This window comes from Pelodiscus sinensis, chromosome 6 (genome assembly GCF_049634645.1).
Source record: "Pelodiscus sinensis isolate JC-2024 chromosome 6, ASM4963464v1, whole genome shotgun sequence".
NCBI classification, from domain to species: domain Eukaryota; kingdom Metazoa; phylum Chordata; order Testudines; family Trionychidae; genus Pelodiscus; species Pelodiscus sinensis.
The window spans coordinates 101,666,660-101,690,094 of record NC_134716.1 but is presented as its reverse complement, the minus strand read 5'-3'; the positions used below and the strand labels follow the sequence as shown (position 1 = coordinate 101,690,094).

Sequence of the window (23,435 nt, the reverse complement as noted above, 5' to 3'; positions counted from 1 at the left end):
AAAACTTCTAGCTTCTATCTATCTAACCTTCTATCATTGTTTCATTTGATAGCGGTTACTGATAGAAGGCAGCAGAGTGACTGGTCGTTAAGTGCTAGGAGTTCTTTCTAGAAAAAAAAAATGAAGCACTCAACCAAACCCTATTCTCACAGATTTCTTTCCTTCCAAAAGCCTCAGCTATTACCTCATGAGTTGAAAAACCTCTAGCAAGTGTAGTTCTGCATTGTCATTAACATATGTAGAACACTGAAAATGTAGCAATATTGTAAAATTCAGTGTTAAAATAAAATCAAGGGTTATTGCACTGATTATTCTTTTCCACATTACATTTAATAAAACCTATTTTTAAATTTACCTGAAGTGTACCACAGAATTTACTGTCTAAATATTATAGAAACAGAAGTCAGCAGTGCTACAGAACTGTAGCCCAACTTGTAACAGAGTACAAGAGACATTTAATCATTATCCACTGACATTGTCTCTTAGATACTCATTTGCCTAAATATTTATCCAACTACGTTATTCAGAAAAAAAATGTACATAACTTTGAGATGGGCAAACTGCTCTCCCATTTGCTAGCATATGAAGGAGTGCGCAACCTTAATTCAGTTCTCTTGTTTGTGCGCTTATGATAGACTAATAGTTACATGATCACATGCTTTTTTTCCATATGACCCATCTCATTCAATGCACAGGATAGACTGTGCTCTGTGAATGGATCAAGGTTGTGTACTGATGAGAGTTATTGATTATAAGCCTCCCACACTTCATTTACTACAGAAGATGAAAGGTGTCTAGTGACTTCAGACACTGGACTGCAGGAAAACAAAAGATGGTAATTCTCACTATTAAGGCATTTGAATGTGCCTTGAAGAATTAGATTCCCCCTCTGCCGCTACTTACAGAATTCCAATCTGAAACGGGACCAGTCACTCAAAAGTTAGGAAATGCCAGAATTGAAGTCTGATTTGAGTGCTTTACTTTGTATCAAGTATCAGAGAAATAGCCGTGTTAGTCTGGATCTGCAAAAGCGATAGAGTCCTGTAGCACCTTATAGACTAACAGATGTATTGGAGCATAAGCTTTCGTGCATGCATCTGATCAAGTGGGTCTTTGCCCACGAAAGCTTATGCTCCAATACAGCTGTTAGTCTATAAGGGTATGTACAGCTAGTTCGGAATAGGAAGCCTAATCTGAACTAGCTGGCATTTAAAAATGGCGCAGGCCGGCATCATGCAAATGAAGCCCGGGAAATTCAAATCCCGGGCTTCATTTGCAACTCCGAATGACTACATTGCCCCCCTAATTCGAACTAGGGGGGTAGTGTAGACATACCCTTAGGTGCTACAGGACTCCTTGTCGCTTTGACTTTGTATCATTAATGTTGTGTAGTTTTTTGTTTTTAACTATACAGGCAGTCCCCGGGTTACGTACAAGATAGGGACTGTAGGTTTGTTCTTAAGTTGAATCTGTATGTAAGTCGGAACTGGCGTCCAGATTCAGCCGCTGCTGAAACTGATCAGTTTCAACAGTGGCTGAATCTGGACGCCAGTTCTGACTTACATACAGATTCAACTTAAGAACCCCAGACATCCCCAAGTCAGCTGCTGCTGAAACTGATCAGCGGCTGATTCCAGGAAGCCCGGGGCAGGGGCTTCCTGTAGTCAGCCACTGGTCATTTTCAGCAGCTGCTGACTAGGGGACACCTGGGGCAGAGCAGCTGGGGTGCTGCTGGGTTGGTCCAGTGGCACCCAGAGCAGCGCTACGGGACCAACCGGCAGCGCCCCAGCTGCTGTACCACAGGCGTCCGGAGCAAAGCCGCGGAGCATGGGGGCAGCGGGACAGCCCAGACGCGCCGTGGCTATCCTGCTGCCCTCGGGCTCCGTGGCTTTGCTCTGCTTTGCTCCCTGTCCCCCTGGTCTGCAGACCAGGGGGACGGGGAGCAAAGCGGCGGAACACGCGGGCAGCGGGACAGCCCAGACGCGCCGTGGCTATCCTGCTGCCCTTGGGCTCCGCGGCTTTGCTCTGCTCTGCTCCCCGTCCCCCAGGTCTGCAGACCAGGGGGAGGGGGAGCAGAGTAGAGCAGAGCAGCGGAACGCGCGGCCAGCTGACAGCCCAGACGCATCTGGGCTGTCAGCTGGCCGCGTGCTCCGCTCTGCTTTCCCCCCCCCCCCCCATGGTTTGCAGACCAGGGGGAGGGGAAGCAAAGCGGAGCAGAGCAGAGCGGCAGAACGCGCGGCCAGCTGACACGTCTGGGCTGTCAGCTGGCTGCGCGTTCCGCCGCTCTGCTCTGCTCCGCTCTGCTCCCCCTCCCCCTGGTCTGCAGACGGGGGGGGGGGGCGGGGGGGGAGCAGAGCGGAGCGCGCGGCCAGCTGACAGCCCAGACGCATCTGGGCTGTCAGCTGGCCGCGTGCTCCGCTCTGCTCTCCCCCTCCCCCCCTGCAGATCAGGGGGAGGGGGAGCAGAGCGGAGCACAGCAGAGTGGCGGAACGCGCGGCCAGCTGACAGCCCAGACGCGTCTGGGCTGTCAGCTGGCCGCGTGCTCCGCTCTGCTCCCCCTCCCCCTGGTCTGCAGATCAGGGGGAGGGGGAGCAGAGCAGAGCGGAGCGGAGCAGAGCAGAGCGGCAGAACGCGCGGCCAGCTGACACGTCTGGGCTGTCAGCTGGCTGCGCGTTCCGCCGCTCTGCTCTGCTCCGCTCTGCTCCCCCTCCCCCTGGTCTGCAGGGGGTGGGGGGGGAGAGCAGAGCGGAGCGCGCGGCCAGCTGACAGCCCAGACGCGTCTGGGCTGTCAGCTGGCCGCGTGCTCCGCTCTGCTCCCCCTCCCCCTGGTCTGCAGATCAGGGGGAGGGGGAGCAGAGCAGAGCGGAGCGGAGCAGAGCAGAGCGGCAGAACGCGCGGCCAGCTGACACGTCTGGGCTGTCAGCTGGCTGCGCGTTCCGCCGCTCTGCTCTGCTCCGCTCTGCTCCCCCTCCCCCTGGTCTGCAGGGGGTGGGGGGGGAGAGCAGAGCGGAGCGCGCGGCCAGCTGACAGCCCAGACGCGTCTGGGCTGTCAGCTGGCCGCGCGTTCCGCCGCCGCTTTGCTTCCTCTCCCTGGTCTGCTCGAGACCAGGGAGAGGAAGTGCCCCGTTCGTAACTGCGGATCCGACATAAGTCGGATCCGCGTAACTCGGGGACTGCCTGTATATAGTTTGCACAATACAGCTAAATTGACCCTACTGTGAAAATAATTACCAATTTTCTAACTCTGATGTTGAGAACGCTGCACTTTTAGTTTGTCACTGTAACTCTCAATAAGATGCTCTGTATTTTGTGTTCTAAAAACTGCAGAGATATACTGTAGGCGTAACACTTTTTCCATTTTTGTAAAATTAGTTCTTGAATGGCTCAAAGAATGCCAAACTTCCATTCTACTTAACCTTCCTCACCTCTTTCTCTTTTCTCCCTATTCATGAATGTCTTCTCCTATTTTATTACTGTTGCTGCCACCAAAACATGTTATGTCTATGTAGTATTGCCTGCATTTATATAGTCTGGTCTTGCAGCTTTGACAAATTGCCAAATATATAATTCTTTCGGAGATTCCATGAAGCAAGTGATATTTGGAAACATATCTATGCTATAAGGCATTTACCTTTTTGAACTTCTGATTGTGTTTCTTTATGAAAAAATAAGTAACAAACAACCCTGAAACGTAACAGAAAGTTTTGGACAAAAGTGTCAGACTCAAACAAAACATACGGATCTCCAGCTCCTGATAAGTCTGTTCCATTTTCTTCATAATCTGGAAAGAAATCCTCTCTGTCAAGCAATTCCTGGTATTTCTCTTGATAATCTACAAAAGAAAAAAAAAGTTCATAAAGAGTCTACTTTTAAACATACAAATGTTTCTCGGAGATCTTGTAAAATCAGAATGTGAATTGAAATAAAGATTAACCCAGCACCCAATGATACAGAATGAACATGTAATTATTAGACTCTATAAACAATTACATATATACTGCAGGAAATGGATTTTCCTTTCTAATTTCCAATGTTGCATGCAATATTATCATATCCGTATCTGTGCAGGGTATTAATGACACAGGCTATGTCTAGACTGGCATGATTTTGCGGAAATACTTTTAATGGAAAAACTTTTCCGTTTTTTTCCATTAAAAGTATTTCCGCAAAAGAGCATCTAGATTGGCACGGACGCTTTTGCGCAAAAAGTGCTTTTGCGCAAAAGTATCCGTGCCCAGTATAGACGCGATAGCCATTTTAGCCATCGGGCTTTCTTGCGCAAAAAATTAAGGTGCCTGTCTACACTCGCCCTCTTGCGCAAGTATTCTTGCGCAAGAGGGCTTATCCCTGAGCGGGAGGGTCAAAGTATTTGCACAAGAAACACTGAATTCTTCCATTAGAACGTCAGTGCTCTTGCGCAAATTCAAGCGGCCAGTGTAGACAGCTGGCAAGTTTTTGCACAAAAGCAGCCACTTTGGCGCAAAATCTTGCCAGTCTAGACGCACCCACAGCGTGTGAGGTAATATCTTTTACTGGACCAACTTCTGTTGGTAAGAGATACATTTCTCAGATTACACAGAGTTTTTCTTCAGAGTTGGGAAATATACTCAGAACATCAAAGCTATGACACATTTCAAGGCCCCATTCAAGGTTTAGTGCCCCATTAGCACTCGATCATGGGGAGGAAAGGAAGGGGGAAAGGAGCTGGAGGCTGTTAGTAGGTTGTAGATTGTTTAATAAGCCATAAATCCAGTTTGCCTGGACAGTTCATGGTTTGTAATGTATAGCAAAGTTATGAATTTAAGCTCTAAAGCTCATAAGAATAGCCATACTTGAGTTAGACCAGTGGTTTTAAAACTTTTTTTCCCTCATGACCCAGTTGAAGGAAATTGTTGATACCCGCAACCCAATGTAATCTGACTAAAGTGTGGGCTCCGGGGGTGAAACTGAAGCGGGTCAGGGCTCGGGCAGGAGGGGTTTACCTTGAGTAGCTTCCAGTCAGGAGTGCAGCGGGGGTGCTAAGGCAGGCTTCCTGCAGCTTCTGGCACTGCAGACCATGCTGCAACCCAGAAGCAGCCAGCAGCAGGTTCTAGCCAATGGAAATGTGAAGCTAGTGCTTAGGGCAGGAACAGCACACAGAGCCCTGTGCGCTCTTCTGCTCCCTGCCCCCACTTAGGAGCAGTACCTGCTGCTGGCTGCTTTTGGGGTATCGCATAGCCTGCAGTGCCAGGACAGGCAAGAAGCCTGCCTTAGCACCCCCACTGATCACCCTGCAGCAACAAGACCCAGCAACAGACATGCCTCGACCCAGTACTGGGTTGTGAACCATAGTTTGAAAACCATTGAGTTAGACCACAAGTCAACGTAGCCCAGTATCCAGTCTTCCAATAGTGGCTAATGCCAGGTGTCCCAGAGGGAATTAAGAGTTCCAGCTTCTGGCAAACAGAGGCTAGGAACACCATCCCTGCCCAACATGGTTAATAGTCATTGAAGGCTCTTGTAACCAGTCGGACACAACCTCACCCTTCTCTCCACTGGCGTCTAGCTGACTGGACATACTCCTCTGCTTTCCTCTTCACCCTACCTCTCAGTTACAATTTATGTTAAGTACTTATCATGCCTTTGGTATGTTAACCCATAGTATTTAAATTAGGTCCTTTTAGTATGTCAAGTAATTCAATGTATGGTAAGTTTCTGGTTACTTACATATTCATAAGCAATATGGTTTCTAGGTATGTAACCTGTGGAATGTGTGTGAGGTCTGAATAAGAAATACCCAACCAAAGGCAGTTTAGGATCCGTGACCTTTTAAGGCAGATAAAGACCTTGCAAGCAGATAAATTAACTGAGTAGCATCTAGAACAATCTCTCTTGGACAGGATGTAATATCACAGCAGAAACCTGGAAGCAGACCAGAGAAAGTAACACTTTCTGCAGCCTCTCCAAACTGCCAGCGTGCGTGCGAGAATCATCTTAAGACTCTGTACCAACAAACAACTCCAAAAGCAATATTGCTTCAGCCTACCCTTTGTCCGGGTTTGTTTCTCAGGAAGTCTCAGGAAGTACAACAGTTCTATCATCCATGAACTTATTCAAGATGTGGGCCTACCATGGATTTTATATAGGCAATCAATATATGATCCATTTTCTGTGGTTTGAGAGTGTTCTACAGGTTTCCTTTGAGGACTGACACATCAGATGTAGAGTGATCCCTTTGTGAAAAGAGTTCACCCAATAAGTGACAGGGTACGTCTAGACTACATGCCTCTGTCGCCAGAGCCATGTAGATTAGAATACCCAAGAGGCATACCTGGGAGGTCAACAAATGCCTTTGATGTCGACTGCAGGACGTCCAGACTACCGCGCTGAGCCGACAAACAGCTGATCGGCTCAGCATGGCAGCTATGTAAATTTAAATGAAGCGGCAATTATTTAAATCGCCGCTTCATTTTCCTGTGCCGGGTAGTCTAATCTACGTGCCTCTGGCGACAGAGGCATGTAGTCTAGATGTACCCACAGTGTTTTTGTATTTTACCAGAATGACTGTCTTGTTTTACCCACTATTTGGGCACTTAGTGCAGTGGATGAAATACACTGCTTGTGATAGGCATGTGTAGGACTCATAGATCAAGGGATGTGTTGTGGTGGGGAAGGGGTCTTGAACATTGTAGCAGCAGTGATATGTCTGCAGGTTTTCTATCTGTTGTTTAGGCAGGCTCTGGTGCTGCTTTGAGTTGGTGTCCTTGTCTGTAGCGCTAGGCTCTAAAAATCAGACTAAATAGAGACACTGGATTTATGACTTAATACTCCAATCTATAACCTTCTAACAACCATCCACCACTGTGGTGTGGTTCATACCACTTCCAGAGTCAGATGCATGTGTGCCCAAGCCATAATGGGCTCTTGTGACCTAATTCAGCTCTTTTCAGGGTAAGATTCTCCCAACAATGAAAAAATCATATCACATTAGAAAGCTGCTGCTAAGAGAGAGGAATAAGGAATACAATAGAAAACAAGAGGTCTTTCTTCCTCCTTCATTAGCCAGAATACAGGAAAAAACAAAGCAGGATCTTCCAGCTATAATTGTGTACAGAAAGAGAGATATAAGTAGAGTTTTGCTTTCTCTCTGGTCTCCAACTATGGGCACACTGGAAAGATTAATTCACATGCAACACAGCAACACAAATGCTATTTCCACTGAAACTGCATTAGCTTCTATTACTTAAAAAATATTTATGCTTTCCGCTTATTTAGACAGGATTTCACTCAACTTTGATATTTTTTTTTAAAGGAAAACGATTGTACTAAACTGGAAACATACCTGGGTCTGCTGCAGTGAAAGGAACACCATCAGAAGTGTAAAATGTTGGTTCATTCTAAAATTGAAATGAGACAGTAAATTATACACATACTTAATATAAACATCATCATTATTCATTGCCTTTACTACTCCCAGACCATCTATCAAGGTTAACAAAATTGCTATGCATTTTTTATGAATATACATCAACTTGTACAACTGAAGTTTGAGTATATACATACCATAAAATAGTTGGGGTCATTTTCAGGTGTTGCTTCCCTATATGTTGAGGTTACGTGAACTCTACCCCAGTTACTTGAGCGTAGTTCTACTAGTTTCAGAAGCATCTGTTTTACATCTCTGCAAATAAACAAAAAGCACCAAGGACTGCTTACGTACTTTGTAGTAAAACATAAATCAAGTTTCTTTACGAATACTCTAACAGCATATACTATTTAAATCAAAGTCCCTTCAAATTATTTTAAGAGCATGCTTCACACATTTATAGCTAAAGGCAGGGGGAAGATAAACAGTAATAGACCAGTAAGATATCAAAACCCTAAGAGTTACTAGACAATCTACAGTAAAACGGTTTTAGGAAATCCACCTATTTTGCCTCCTCAAGCGATTTTGAATGAACATGTGAGCCAGTCTTAGTATGGATGCAGTGAAGTCATTGTTTGTATAATGTAATTACAGAAAGTATGTAAGGGTGTGTCTACACTGCACCGTTATTTTGAGAAAATTAGCGTTATTTCAAGGAAGTTGAGCATCTACATAGCCATTCCATTATTTTGAAATAATTTCAAAACAACAGATGGCTTATTCCATTTTACGAGGAATAACTCCTATTCCAAAACAGTTATTTTGAAATAAGGTGTGTGTAGATGCTCCACTGCTATTTTAAAATTGGCCCTCTATGAGGGCCATTCTAAATTATTCCTTCCAAGTGCTACCTGGGGCTCTGAATCAAGATAGCTTATTTTGAAATAGCACGTCTACACTGCAGGGAAGCCTCAAAATTAATCTGAGGAAGGCTTCTCTAATGCAGACATGCTGCTTCGGAATAGCTATTCCGGAATAGCTTATTTCGAAATAAGCATGCAGTGTAGATGTACCCAAAGAGAATCACATTGAAATGTTGACTACTAGTCCTCTCGCAATATTATATTTTCCACTTATGTAGGACTACACAATATACATCATATAAATAAATTCAAAATCATGTTTTACATCATTACTTGTTTATGCATTGCACAGTACAATTACAAATGGTCACGTTCTTTCCCTATATTTAGCTAGAACATCTGCTTACAACAAGTGCAACATCAAACTAAACAAAAACCTATTGCATTCATAAATAAGTACTCATTTATAAAATCAGAGACTGTACTGCACTTGTGTTCTTTTATTGATAACGTGAAAATTTCCCAGATGTATACTCTATGACTGTTAGTTTTGAGAAATCTTTTCCTAAACTTTAATTTCGTCATAATCATTTTGGACTTATAGTTGAAAATACCACTTACAGTCCATTTTTTCCCTAACCCATTTTTGTGAAGGCCATTTAATCAGTGGCCATGAAATGTGCACAGTGACAAAAAAAAATTGTCTTATTTCCAAGCTCACTTGTTCTAAAAAAAATTATCTATGAACATATAGAATGATTAAAAAAAAAAGAAGTGCAACTCCTGAATTATTATTAACACAATTTTAAGTAAATAAAACCCAAGATAAGACAAAGGCTTTTGATTTATGGAAAATTGCTAACAGACATAACTTTGTTTTTTGTTCTGTTGCACTAAACAAAAAAAAAAACCCCAAAACCCCACACCAACCCAGTTATGGTTCAGGAAGTCACAGTACCGGGTAATTGTCCTAGTAGCCCTTCCACACCAGGAAGATATGGATTTCTTTATGAAATTGGACCCTGAAGAGAACAAACCCTTCAGATGTGTTTTGTTCAAGGCTCTATTTTGGATAAATTCTCTTTTCCCTGCTGGAGTCTAGATGCAGCTAGATGGTTTTATACCTTTCTCTCCACTAGATCTACAGAATGCACAAGCTCAGGGATTTGCTTTCCCCTCATACTTCTCTAAATAATAAAAAATGATGACATACAATAGACAATAGTTCAGTTCTAGTAAAATATCAAACCTGCAGCAAGAGTGAATCAAGCCATCTAACACAGTGGTGGGCAATAATTTTTATGGGGGGGGGGGAAGGAGGAGGGGGACACAATGAATTTTTGCTATGTCGTCATGGGCTGGCTTCACATGCCCCTCCTTCTGCAAGGGGTGAGGCTGGGGACTAGTCTCCCCCCAGAGCTGTCTGAGCTGGAGACTTTGAATTAACACAGCAAAGGGCTTGTGGCTCCTGGCCCTACTGCTACTGTATTTCCTAGCAGCCACCTGGGATTGCTGCAGCTATTGAAAAGGCTCATGGCTTCAGCCTCTGCCAAGGTAGCACCATGAGCAACAGGGTGTCTGCACTATAATTCGCCCTGGTATATACCCGTTCCACACTAAAGCTGACACTTGAAGGAACAGATGCATTATAAGGCATACACAAAAAAAGCCCCACACAACCCCATCTGTGCAAATGGAAGTCTGCCAGGTGAAAAAAATTTCCCACTTTAAATTGTTTCACTATAAGTCCAAGTTTTTTGGAACGTATCTTGAACTTATAGTGAGGACAGCCTGTAAATAGAAAGCAGCCAGATGCAGTCCGTAGGCTGGATCAAAATGTTAGGTGGGCTGGAGTTGGCCCTCAGGATGCATCTTGGCCAGCCCTGGTCTAACATTTTCTTTCACGTCAGCATTTCCATCTGTGATTTCTACACCAAAATGGAATTGACTCGTTACCCTTCCCTCCAAAAAGCCTGCATAAGAAAGCTTTTTGGAGGGGCGGGGGTGTGAAAAAAAAATCAACATTCACTTATCTGCATATACCTTTGACTTATTCCTCTGGTGTGAGGCTTTGGTTACCAAGGAGGCTATAGGTCCTCCCATTCGCAGTGATCTTGAGGTTCCACAAAAATTCATGTGTTTCTATGCAAAGGTAGATGCAAGTATAATACCCATCACAGGTACTACTGAGCAGCAACAAGGCTCCTGCAGGGACAACTGCTCCACTGGTCTTCCTCCCTCTGGCAAGAGACCTGCTACAATTGTCTGGGTGCCATTATGTGGCTGTGTAATAGCAGCCTTGGAAAGACTCAGAAGGATGGAATGAATGGAACTCCTGATCAGATTTCTATGGGAGGTCTACAAGTTGAATGTAGCAGTGTGGGGCATTTACTCAATCACTCCTCCATTGTTTCTCCAACCTCTAATCAGACCCGTAAGAGACAAAGTACTATGGAGATAGAATATATCCACCTTCTTTACATGCACAAACAGATCACTGGGGATGATCAATGACACTGAATCAATAAACCCTCATAGTATTAAAGGCAATCTCCCTCACAATGCCTTTAATCAACACGTTCTATGCAAGATACCATAGCAGGAACAGTTTTGCTACTTTTATTATAGCATTCAACATGTTCTCTTGAACCTTAACTTTTCTGCACAGCAGTTTATCTGGGAAGTGTTGCTGGTTCAAAATAATAAATATAATGAAGACATATTTGCAATCAAGCATACAATATCCATGGTATTCTACTGTAACCAGATATCACAAGGTGGTAAATTGTGAACAAAAATATCAAGAAATAATGAAACTGACAAAATTACTTCAACAAATGCTAAAAATGTCAACTAAAGAAGCATAGCACTGAAAAGGTATTTTAACACCTACAGTTAAAATCTATATTAATTGCTTAAAATATCTAATTTATACATGTACAAATATTCTAGTCAATCTTCAGAAACAGGTTTTGACATATGAAGCAGTTATAGTATAAAGAATATTACCTTATGGCCCATAAGAACAAAAAGCCTCATTAAATTAATATAATTCTTCAAATACATTCTGCACATTGACAGACTTCATATTTACACTATATTCAAATTCACATGGAGCCCTAAAGCAGTAGGAAATTCACACACGGGACTAGGAAATCAGCAAAGAATTAATGATCAACTAATTTGTCTTCTCACCTGCTGCAATTTGCATCTAAGACAACATTTTCAATTCTCTGAACCATTTCATCCATATCACTCTTTCCTTTTTCTTTCCATGCATCTTCCAAAACTGACCCAGTCAACTTAAAAATAAAAAAAAAAAAAAGCATGTAAGTTCACTAGAGAAAATCTTCAAAAGCTAAGTTACAATGGTTCATAGAATTCTCTGACAAGTTTAGATGCATTATTTGACCTCTCTAAAGGAAAAGTTAATCTTGATTTTCTAGGTATCTTTAGATTCATAATATTACAGACTGTACACTTTGATGAATTCTTATTAAATTGAGTCAGCGGTTCATCAACAGCTGGCCTTTGTTTTCTGTAAACAAGGTGAGTTTGGTTAGTGAAGCTTCTCTCTTTAAAGCTGCTTATTTGAATGCCCAACCCTGTTGCCATTTATGTTACCTTCAGAACTTTACCCTAACCACAACTTAAAAATGACTTCAATAATTTCATAAGGTTTTTAAGCAGTCACACAAGTTTCACTCTTTAAACATGTGCACACAATCTGAAATTATTTTTTCAAGCAATGTGGACTTTTCCAGTTTACTATTTTCATGATAATTATTTCCTATAAAAAGGCAATATCACTAGGTTTGATCAAAAATCCACACATCATTGGGAGGTGAGAGGCTCTTCCTAAAGTACCTCAAAGGCTTGCAATTAGGCAAAATGCTATGAGAAAGCTAAGCTTCACTGTTATCTCAAAATTAAATCCTGCAATAAATGTAATATTTAGATTTAGGAGAAAAAGCTAAACAAACTGGTACTAAGTTGCTAATTTCACCTTTAAAAAACAAGTATTTTTAGGAGATCTGAAAAACATCACAATTTGTATGCAAGCCTACACAACTTCCATGAATCACAAGAGGCCAATATGGCTACAGGTATGAGAGGTAGCAGGATTAGACCTTACCTGAAGACTTGACTCATTTGAAATTTTGTCCCTGTCAGATTTCAACCCTCATTACTAAAATTGAAATATATCTATTTTCTTCTGATGAAATTACAATTGATGCATTTTATGACAATTGCTGAGGTTGGTCTATTGAGTAATATATCAATAAACAGACATGAATCACAGCCAGACTGATTTGGCCCTTCTTCACTTTGAAGGCTATAAATTGAAGGCTATAAAATGAATAATATGAACCTTAATGTTGCTATCATAAAAAAAAAAAAGTCAAGGCCCTCTTGGCTGCTCTGTGCAGGGATTAACAATATCCTGGCACTCTCAGAAGAGCCAGGATTTGTGGGGTGATCTCTCAAAATTTTCCCTGCCTCCTCTATTGTGTATTATACACTAGCTGATTCCGAGTTGCTGTATTTCACAGGTGCCAGACATTGTTAAACAGTTTCAGGATCCTTTGAGATTATAGTTACTATATAACAAACTTTAAAAAGAATGTTACATTGCTATATTTTCTGCAGTTAGAAAATTCCACTGAATTGTTGCTACGCTAAATCCCAAAAACTCAATTAAGGGAAGACCGCAACACTTTTAAATTAGCAAATCATTACAGAACAATTCTGCTGGTAACATTTTCATAGATGAATGATTTTAAAAAGCATGTTTCCTAATGACTTCAAAAACAAAAAAGACAACAAAATATTGTAGATTTGATAAAACAACTACAATTTGATTTGTAGTTTTAATTTGCAACTGAGAGCAGATATCCATGGGTCATGGTAAGCCAGAGAGTTATTTGTATTACCTTAATGGAAAAGGCCAAACATATATTTCTACACAGACTTCATGAACTACTCAGGATCTTTCATCACGTGTAGTAAATATTCAACCACAAATCTATGTAAAACAGATTAAATGCTGTTTGAAAAATGTAATGAATAAAAAAGTGAGATATATAAAAAAGCTACAGAAGGAATAAAAGTCTTTGTCCCTATACCTCTCTTATTTTTCTAAAATGAGGTGAACTCCCCTAAACCTTAATGCCACAGACATAAAACAAACCTTCATAAAGAGGTCTACATTTTTAATTTATATTAGGGCTGTCAAGTGTTTAAATGATTAACTTTTTTTAATCATGATTAATCAAGTGCACTGCCTCTTTGAAACGCTGCAGTGGCATTTCAAAGGGGCAGTGCTGTGGAAGCCCAGGTTCAGCTGGAGTCCTCAGCTGACCCCACGCTCCGTGCAGCGCTGCCCCTTTGAAGCGCCATGTGCTGCCCCTTTGAAGTGCTGCCATGGCGCTTCAAAGGGGCAGCACAAGGTGAAGCCTGGATCAGCTGAGCAATCCGACTGATCCCCAGCTCTGTGTTGCGCTGCCCCAATCAAGTGCTGGAGTGGCGCTTCAAAGGGGCAGTGCAGCATTAACACCTGTGATTAAAAGAAAATTAACACATTAATTGTTCCCTGTGTTAACTGCAGGCATTAATCACATCAATTGACAGCTCTAATTTATATTTAATCTATTCTGTAGATATTTGCAGAAATCCGAAGCTTGGACACCTAAATGATAATATAAAAGCCTAGAGTGAGAACCTCAATACATGACTTTTCAAAGCACAGAGCATCTGCAGCCTTGAAGTCAGCTCACTAATAAATCATAGGGGGCTCAGCCCCTATGAACATCAGGCTATTTAATTAGATGCCTAAATATGGTTTCAGAAGCCTAATCTTAAATATCTAAATTCAAAATTGTATTTATTTGAAGTAAAGGCTGATTTTGGCTTATTTCCACCACCCGGATGATATCACGGAAGCACTTCTCAGAACAAGGCAATCTCCTTTGAAGTAGGAATAAGAGCCTCCGGAAAAGGGCGCTTTTTCCGGAGGATCGGGGCCAGTGTAGACGCTCTTTTCCGGCTTTTCTAAAAGCCGGAAAAAAGCGGCGGACATTTTTATTTAAATGCCGCGGGGGATATTTAAATCCCCCGCGGATTTCCCTACTACGATAGCTGAAATTAACATGCCCCTTCCGGAAAAGGGGCCAGTGTAGACGTAGCCTCTATGTTTCTGTTAATTTATTGTTTCGTCAAAAGGTAAATTTTATTTTTCTTAAATTGCAATAAAGATGAACTGCTTAGATTCCTCAATGATTTGCATAAGCTATGTGCAACCACAAAATAATGCAAATAAATGTTACATTTTAAAAAAACAGCCAAACAAATAAAAAAAATCCAACTAACCAATTGCTCCTTTACTTATCTGCCAAAACTTCAAGATGTTCTATGCAGTGTTTTGTAGTAAGGTCAGTCTCAAGGTATCAGAGAGATAAAGTGAGTGGGGCATTATCTTTTATTTGACCAACTCCCGTAGATGAGAGAGACAAGCTTTCCAAGAGCTCTGTGTAAGAAGCTTAGGCAAGGCCTACACTGCACATTTATTTCAGTATATACTATGTCGCTCAGGGGTGTGAAAAATCCAATACTATGTCAGCTGAAGAGGACTTCTTATGGACTGGAGTTATTAAGCTGATGGAAGAGCTCTCTGTCTGCTTAGAGCCGTGGTCACCAACCGGTCGCTTGCGAGCTACTGGTCGATCTCGAGGCCTCGACCAGTCGCTCGCGAGGCATCCTATAAGCCCCGACCCCATTTCCCTCCCTCCCCCCAGAAGTCCCGCTACTTACCTCCAGAAAAGACGGAGGTAGTGTTGGCTTCCAGCGTGCGGGGGTTTGGCCCCGGGGCTTCCCGGCGCGGGGAGGGGGTTGGCACCAGGACAAGTGCCCAAAGGGCTTCCCTGCGTGGGTGGGGGGGGTGGGGGGTCGGTCCCCTGGACAGGCGTGCGCGAGGCTTTCCTGCACTGGGGGTACGGGGTTGGCCCTGGGGCAGGTGAGCGTGCACGGGGCTTCCCTGCGCGGGGGGTTTGGCTCCGGGGCAGGCGCGCAAGCGCAGCTTACCTGCGCGGGGGGTTTTGGCTCCGGGGCAGGCGCGCAAGCGCAGCTGACCTGCGCGGGGGGGTTTGGCTCCGGGGCAGGCGCGTCCCCACTCCCCGAACTCTGTCCCCACTGGCACTCTGTCCCCTGCTGCAGAATCCTGTCCTCTGCCCTCCCAGCACCCTGTTGCCTCTCCACAATACTCTGTCCCCACAAAATGTATAATTATAAATGCTTCATTTTAGATTTAAATAGCATGAATAAAAAACAGACTATTTATTTCATAACTATAAACATGTGATTTTAATTGTATGTATCGCATAATTTAAAAATAAACTGTTTATCAGAGTGTGTAAGTAAGGGCTGGGGATAGCAAGTGATGGACAGGAGGAGAATAGAGGGCGGGGCTTCAATGAAGGGACGGGGCTGTAGATCTTTGCCTGTTCTGAGATTTAAAAAGTGATCTTGGGTGTAAAAAGGTTGGAGACCACTGGCTTAGAGTGTCTTCACTACAAGCAGGGCACTGGTGCAGCTGTGCGGATTCATATTTGTACTCAAGGGCAAGTCTACACTACAAAATGAAGTTGACCTAAGTTATTGTCCACATGCAGCCATCACAGTAAATAAATTGCTTTTTATGTCCATACTACACTCCTTATTTTGGTAGTATGATTTATTAAATCAGTGTAGTGGGCAAGTTGCATCAATGGGAGCTTTATTTTAGGGTAGGTGTTTACAGAGTTAGGTCAACATAAGCTGCCTTACATTCAATTAACTCTGCAGTGTAGACCAGTTGTCACAGATAAATGCAAGATGGAATAGATTATTTAGCATAAATAATTAACATTTTAAAAGGCTCATTCAAGGGGAAGTGGCCCATTAACATCCCTCCAGTCATATGGGTGATTCCATCTGGAATATTCCATTGGAATGTATTAACTACTTATGCTAAACAATTTGTTTCATCTTTATGTTAAGATGGGAGGCAAACTGAGCGCTTGTCTACACCAGTGGTTCTCAGCCTTTTTGGGCTCAGGACCCATTTCTAAATGGGTATGGCTTGTCAGGATCCACTAAATCATGGGTTCCCAAACTGGGGGACGTGAGGCAACCTGCCCCGCCCCACCAAGTTGTGCTGCTATTTTTGTTTTTTGGCCCTGGTCAGTTCCTTTTTTTTTTTGCTCAACAAGTTTTGCTGCTATTGTGGGTGGTGGTGCATGAGGGTTTCTCAAAAATCAAAAATGGGGCATGATGCTGAAAAGTTTGGCCAACACTGCACTAAATAGTTTGGAGGTAGTTTCTGGGGTAGCTTCCATTGAATCTTGGTTGCACTCACCTCACAGTGACTGCTCTTGCAGTGCTTGTGCTGTAGGGCTGGCTGGGCTTGGTGCTCTGCTCCAGGCACTGCAAGTTCCAGATTGCAGTGCAGTTCATGCTAGCCCTGAGTCCATGACTGGACCAAATTTGTGAGAGCGGAATTGTGACCTGGCTAATGGTGTTGCAGTACCACACACTCAAATTTGACCTACTTGGACTCCTGTTATCATGACATCTGGGTCAAACCTAAGTGGCACTGGAACCCTAGAGGTTGCAGTGTCTGGAATAGGGGGCTGGCTCGGTTTGCCTCCATGATGCAGAAGCTGCTACATATCTTTTTGAAATATTCTAGACATGCAATTTTGAGTCCTGACTTATAGGTTGATAAACTCTGGTCTACAATATGAACTTACGTCAGTATAACTATGTCACTGAGGAACATCCACCCTCCTAAGCAATGTAGTTATACCAACCTAGCCCCCAATTCACACCACTACAGGAAGGCTTCTCTCATCGACATAGCCACTGTCTCTCGAGAAGATGGAACACCCACATTGAATGGAGAAAAGGATAAGTAGTTTATTAACAAAGTGATGCAGTTGTGAATAAAGTTTTCCAGACCCAAAGAAGAGCTCCGTGTGCAAAGCAGCTAATGCTTGTAAATGTTTTGTAAAAACATTTGTATTAATTATTTCAATTCTTAATATACTTTATACATAATCTGCTGACTACCAGCAGAAACCATAGCAGCCACTATATTGTATTTCCAGCATGTTTCATAACTGGCAGGCAATGTTTTCTCTCTCATTATCTCAGAGGCAACTATCAAAAAATATAGCAATCACTTTAAAGGAGCTATTTTAACATGAAACTATGAAAGCAAAAAATAAATTAGCAATTTAATAGGTGCTAATTGATTTGAACTTAGTATTTATACTTTCATATAAAAAAGTAGTGTTAGTCAAGTACTCACTTTCATACAGCAGGGCAATCTGGTTATATTATGACAAAACCTGCAACATTTCATCAACCATTAAAGTTTGCAAACAGTAGCAGTTACAATTTTTTCTTTCTTTTGAAAGTATAAACTGAACTCTTCCTACCTTTAGTAACTTTACTGCACAGATCAAATTGTTGTCCACGGGATTTGAAAAAAGTGCATTCAGTAATTCCCGAAGGCCAGTCTGCAGAATCTCTGCTCGCGTTACCTGCCCTTTTGTTCCCTTAATCTACAAATGATCAAAAGTCATGTCTGAATACTTCAAAAGATTCAAATTTATAATATTTGCTATAAAATTTCCTCCTCTTCAATTCTGAACAGTTTGATGCAACAATACAACAATTGGACTAGACTGGTGGTAGCTCATGAGAAAGTTTAACAACTCTCCCCCCAAAAAATTCTAAAGTAGCTTTTAAAAAAAAAAAAAAATTGAACATACAGAATACATGCTAAAGGATACTGCATAATGATGATGTAAGCATTTTTAGGGAGGACCTACATAAATGCTTGTGTGACTTCACTATTCATGGAGTGACAAAGTCATCCCCAGCTCTTCACAATAAAAACCTTTCTACCATACCATCTTGTTCCCCATCTCCCTCCTGCTCACATTTGGAAGGTTCTCTTTGTAATTAGAAGTTCTAGATTAAAAAATAAATAAATAAAAGGTTATAGTCTGCAAGAGCTGATGGCAGTCACCTGGGGAAACTGTCCAACTGCCATCAGCAAACGGCTTTCTTGAGATCTAGTTATAACAAATTATGCAATACATTATTTTTACCTTTGTGATTAGGTCCCCAAACCAGCAAAGTACATATTTAAACTTACTGGACCATTCAATTAAATTGAAATGTATTAAATTTAAAAAACAATGAAAGGAAATATATACTCAAAATCATATCACACAATCAACCTGTGATATTCATCACAGTAAGATTTTAAAAGTTACAGAGATATGTAAAATGAACCAACATGCTTCAAGGTATAAGGCAAATGCTAACTGACAAGAGTTTGAGGGGGTGGGGGAAGCTTCCCCTACGAGCTGATTCTTGGATTTGAGTACAGCAATATACGTTCTGGTGGTTTTATGAGGCAAAAAAATCTCCACTGTCACGAGGAATAAGGCAAGTGATGGAAGCATTTGCTCCCATCAACCTCCTGCTGTGAAGATGGAGCCAAGCTCAGCTAATGGTACATAGATTCCAGTTACGTTATTGATGTAGCTGGAGTTGCATTCCTTAAGCTGACCTTCTGGGCTAGTATAGACCTGGCCAAAGAGACACATCTACTATTAGAAGCATTTTTATGCTATAAATGGCTTGTTCTTGTGTTGTTTTCTAAGACTCTGGGCTCATCTAGACTACGTAGAAGATTCAAAAGATATGCAAATTCCACAGGATTTGCATATCTTCTTCCAATCTCACATTCGAAAGCAAACACCTCCCCCTTTTTCAAAAAGCCACGTAAACCTCATTTTTTACATTGCCAAAAAAGCCATATTCCAACTATCCATGGAATTTGCCTATATTCTCGAATCGTCTGCCTAGTCTAGATTTAACCTCTGATTATATTGAATCAGGTTTCAAGTTCTTAGTTGGTTATAGTTTGAATGACAAAAGCCCCCTTCCCTCTCTGTCCCTCTCCTCCTCCCCCCTCAGCCAAGCACCACCCACTGCCAGCCCGGCCCTCCCTGGCTGTCAGGGGGCAGAGCCGGGCCTGGCACGGCCTCAGCTGGGCAGGGGGAAGGAGGGGAAGGGTCAGGCTGTGGGGGGAAGAAGAGAAAGGACCTGGGATGGCACAGCCACATGGGGGAAGGAGAAGGGGCCAAGGAGGGAGGTTGGTGAGCATAGCAATTGGGGGGCTCAGCCCCCCTAGTTTCTCTCTTTTTTTTTTTTTTAAAGAAACTTTAAATGGGTAACAAAAGGCCATGCAGAACTTTTTTCTTACCTCAAGGTTAAGATAAAGTTCAGCTAAGAACAGTACAAATGCATGAAACTGTTTTCGAGTAGTCTCATCACCTTTTGCTGCTTGATCTCTGTTTTCATACTCCGTTCGACACCTACAAAAACATCTTCACAATCAAACTACTGTTTTGCTAGAAATTCTTATGTTCGTAAGAGTTAACTGTTTAATATGCTACCATGCTATGAACTACAAAACTGGACAGTATCTTAAGGACTTTAATAAAAAAGGCACTGAATCATGAAGGAATGTATAGAACTTCATACCAAGAATATGTTGTGGGTTTTTTTTTACATTAACTTAACTGTATGATTTCAAAAAGGCCACGTGTTTTCTAGAGCTGAAAGAATGGAAGCAGACAGCAAAATGGAACAGAACACTTTTTGAAATGCTCTCTCCCCCTCCCCCTCCATAATGGTAAGTGGGTCCAAGAAGAAGCAACTTAAACACATTAAGATGATGATGAGTAGGATACTTTTTAAATGGTTGTTTTTTTATATCCTCCTATTAATGTCTTTGCCTGCAACATCACAGACTATTTCACATCAATTATCCACATGCATCACCACTCTAAGCTTGACCCCTCAGTTAAGAGGTATGTATAGTTTAACTGTAAATCAAACTGAAATCATGGACTTACAGTTTAATGGAAATACAGAACATAAAAAATTAAAAGGGATAACAGGCAATTTTGATAGAATTACAAGTACCCGTACCAAACAAGGTCTTTGGAAATGGGCATTCCAGTGCACAACAACAGATCTTATGGGTCAATTCTTTTCAAGCATTGCCAGTGATAATTTGATGGAACAGAAAGGGACTTTGCTAGAAGCTGAGAAGGATGACTGATTTAGGATTATGTTGAATAGAAGAACATGCAAGTTGACATTGGAATAAATATTAATGTTGTTTCCTGGTTTTTAATGTCAACACTAATAAGAAAACCACATGAAGCAACCTTAACTAAGTTTTCTGGATGGACCAACAAGGCAAATCTTCCTAAATGTATGTGTACTACTATTAGACAGCTGAGCATAATTGTGGTTTAACGGATTTATTCTGAGACTGAGAACCATAAACTTTTATTCCCAAATACTCCCGAAGAGGTGTTGCTTTAATTAATTTTGGACAAGTCCCTGCTTTTGTTTTTTTCAAGCCCAAGCTACATATAGTTTTCTTCACAGATGAGGTACCAGCTCATGCCAAGGCTCCTAAACCTCACTGAACACAGACAAATGCATAGCTGGAAACCAGTCTGACTCACCTGTGTGTTGCTAATGTTAAAATAAGTATTATAGTTAAGAAAGTGTGATTAGTGTTTAGACTTTATGAAATGCTTGTATGATGCTGCATGTATTAATCTTACAAATATGATCTGAATCTTGTATTGTCCAGTGATATTTATGCGTTTGCTCTGTAAACTATAAAAAGTTTGTGGGATTTTCACCTTTAGCAGTCAGGAGAGAAGCAATACCAATATACCACAAGAGCTATCATCTCCTACCCAACAAAAGAGTGCCTATACAGTGTGTCTAGACTTCATCCCTCTTTCGACAGAGGGATGTAAATTAGACACTTCAAAAATGCAAAGGAAGCCAGGATTTGAATTTCCTGCGCTTCATTTGCATATTCACATCATGGCACTCTTTCAAAAAAGCGCTATTTCGAAAATGAAACCACAGTCTAGATGCAGTGCTTTCGAAAATAGAAGCCTTTTTCAAAAGATCCTGTAAACCTAAGATTTACAGGACTAACAATTGGCTACAAACAAACATTATCTTTGGTGAGAGATCTACAGTAAAATTGACCTAGGATGAGTGATTGGCCCTTTGGAATATAAAATAATATCACTGGGATTTTTCATGCAAGGGACTGTCTATGACAAAGGCAAGCTTGAGCGCATGGCAAAGTAAATTGGAGGGCCCAACGGGACTGATTGTTATAATGTCTGCCAAGTTTACATTTGTTACTTGATTGGTGGAATCTAATACAGGCTGACCCTCTCTAGTCCGGCAACATCCATGGTCTGGCATGATTTAGCTAGCCAGATTTCTACTTATCATAGGCATGACCAACCTTCCTGTGTCCCATCAAGTTTGTTTACAGCCATCATTCCTGGCTCTCAACTTCTGTGCTCTTATTTAGGTTTAATTTAGCCCTAACTATTTTCTAAGAGCTCAGTAAGCAGTGGAAGTATTGGTAATACTGCTAAACAATACTGATCTCCTGTGGTTCGGCAAATTCTCTCATTCAGCACAAGTAGGGTCCCTAGAGTGCCAGACTAGAGATTCAACCTGCATACAAACACACAACTAGCTTGGGGTTTAAGCCCTGGTTTATAGCAGTTTGCCCCATTTCAGCGTCTTCAGATAACCTGACACCATACTTTTAAAAAACTGGATTCTACAAACAAAGCCAGGCAACTTGAGTTCTTATAACAACATTTAAATTAACTTGTTACACCCGTAAGAGTTATCTCCAATTTTAGTTGTTACAAAATAAAAACAAAACTAGAAGGAAGGTTGAACAATCCTCTCATTTGTTTTCTACAAAAATAACTTGCTCTAAATAGCAACTGAACTTTGTCTCTCTCAAATCACTTGTGTACTATACCTAGTTTCAGAGTTGTGGTTCAGCTTGCCTTTTCAGCAGAAGACTAAAATACTGATTAGAATAAAGTTAACTGACAACTAGCAAAATGAGATGCATGATGTAAGGTATACTTTTTTAAGTGAGGGTAAAAAGTTATTGGAAGAATTTACCAAAGGTCAGGTGGCCATCACTGACAATATTAATACATATAACTTGTAAATACAAATCCTACAGTTATTAACTGGATATAAACCATCTATAATTAAAATGCTCACAAATCACACAGGGAAAGAAGGAAATAACTATTCAACAATAAGCTAATGGACCCTGCTCCAATAAAATCATTTATTAATCATGAAACAGAGTTTTTTGGAGTAGTCTTTGGAGAGTTCCTAGAAATCCATCGTAGTCAAAAGTAATTCAAAAGAAAAATATATTCAATGTTTAGTATCTTTTCTGGGAGGTCAAAAGATAGAAACTCAGATTCAATAAAGTGACAGAAAGAATTAGTGCCTCCTATTGAAATCAGCAGATTTCTTCTGATTCACTGACAGGATAGCCTCAATACTTTTCAATCTATGTTCAGCTACAAATTTACTGACTACAAGAGTGTGTAAACAATTTAAGAGGAAAAGAACTTTACAGCTCTAACAATGACCAAAAGGATTCTAGGGAAAATAATCATTTTAAAAACTAAATCTTATGAAGAAAAAAAGGTAATTTAAGTATATCCTTCAAGTGTACTCATCTGTCAAGCCTTTTGCCATGCAGTAGGGATTTAACAGTGTAGTTGATTATCCGATACACAAAAGCTTATAAACTAAACATATTTCTTCCCTGCGCCCAATACATTTTTTAGCACGCTGGTTAGCAGCCTGACACAGTCCTGGTTTGTGATGGGTTCAGGACCTATACCCGCTGTGGTTCTGCATTCAATGTGTATTAGGAAGTAGGCAGGCGGGCAGCCCGGCTCACAACCAGGTCCGGAGCTCAGACCGCCATCCCGGACAGATCAGCATGCATTAACAGGCAGCTGGTCCGCGAGGAGAGCTTGTTTTTAAATTGACTCCCCTGATGGACCAGCTCCTTCCTGGCATCCCATGCTGCCGCCTTTGATAAAGAGACAGCAGTGTGGACTGGCAGGAAGGCTTCTTGGGAGTGGGGCTGGAGTGCAGTGGCTTCCGACCCTGGGTACTACAGAATAGTTGAGTAACTGATAAAAATGCATGAGGTTTCTTGACTATTTGATTAACTGATATTTAACATCCCTACCATATAGACTAATAAAAAGTACCCCCTA

At 41.7% G+C, this 23,435-nt stretch overlaps 1 protein-coding gene across 1 annotated transcript in view; it reads right to left on the bottom strand.

Annotated features, from left to right (window-relative positions):
* PAIP1 (poly(A) binding protein interacting protein 1) overlaps positions 1–23,435 on the bottom strand; it is a 48,235-nt gene that overhangs the window by 4,600 nt on the left and 20,200 nt on the right. Inside the window, exons 5-10 of the mRNA XM_025179674.2 lie at positions 19,529–19,640; positions 17,685–17,810; positions 11,404–11,510; positions 7,543–7,660; positions 7,322–7,376; positions 3,739–3,832 (exon numbers count right to left, since the gene is read on the bottom strand). Coding sequence (XP_025035459.2) covers positions 3,739–3,832; positions 7,322–7,376; positions 7,543–7,660; positions 11,404–11,510; positions 17,685–17,810; positions 19,529–19,640 — 612 coding nt within the window. The remainder of the gene's footprint in view (positions 1–3,738; positions 3,833–7,321; positions 7,377–7,542; positions 7,661–11,403; positions 11,511–17,684; positions 17,811–19,528; positions 19,641–23,435) is intronic.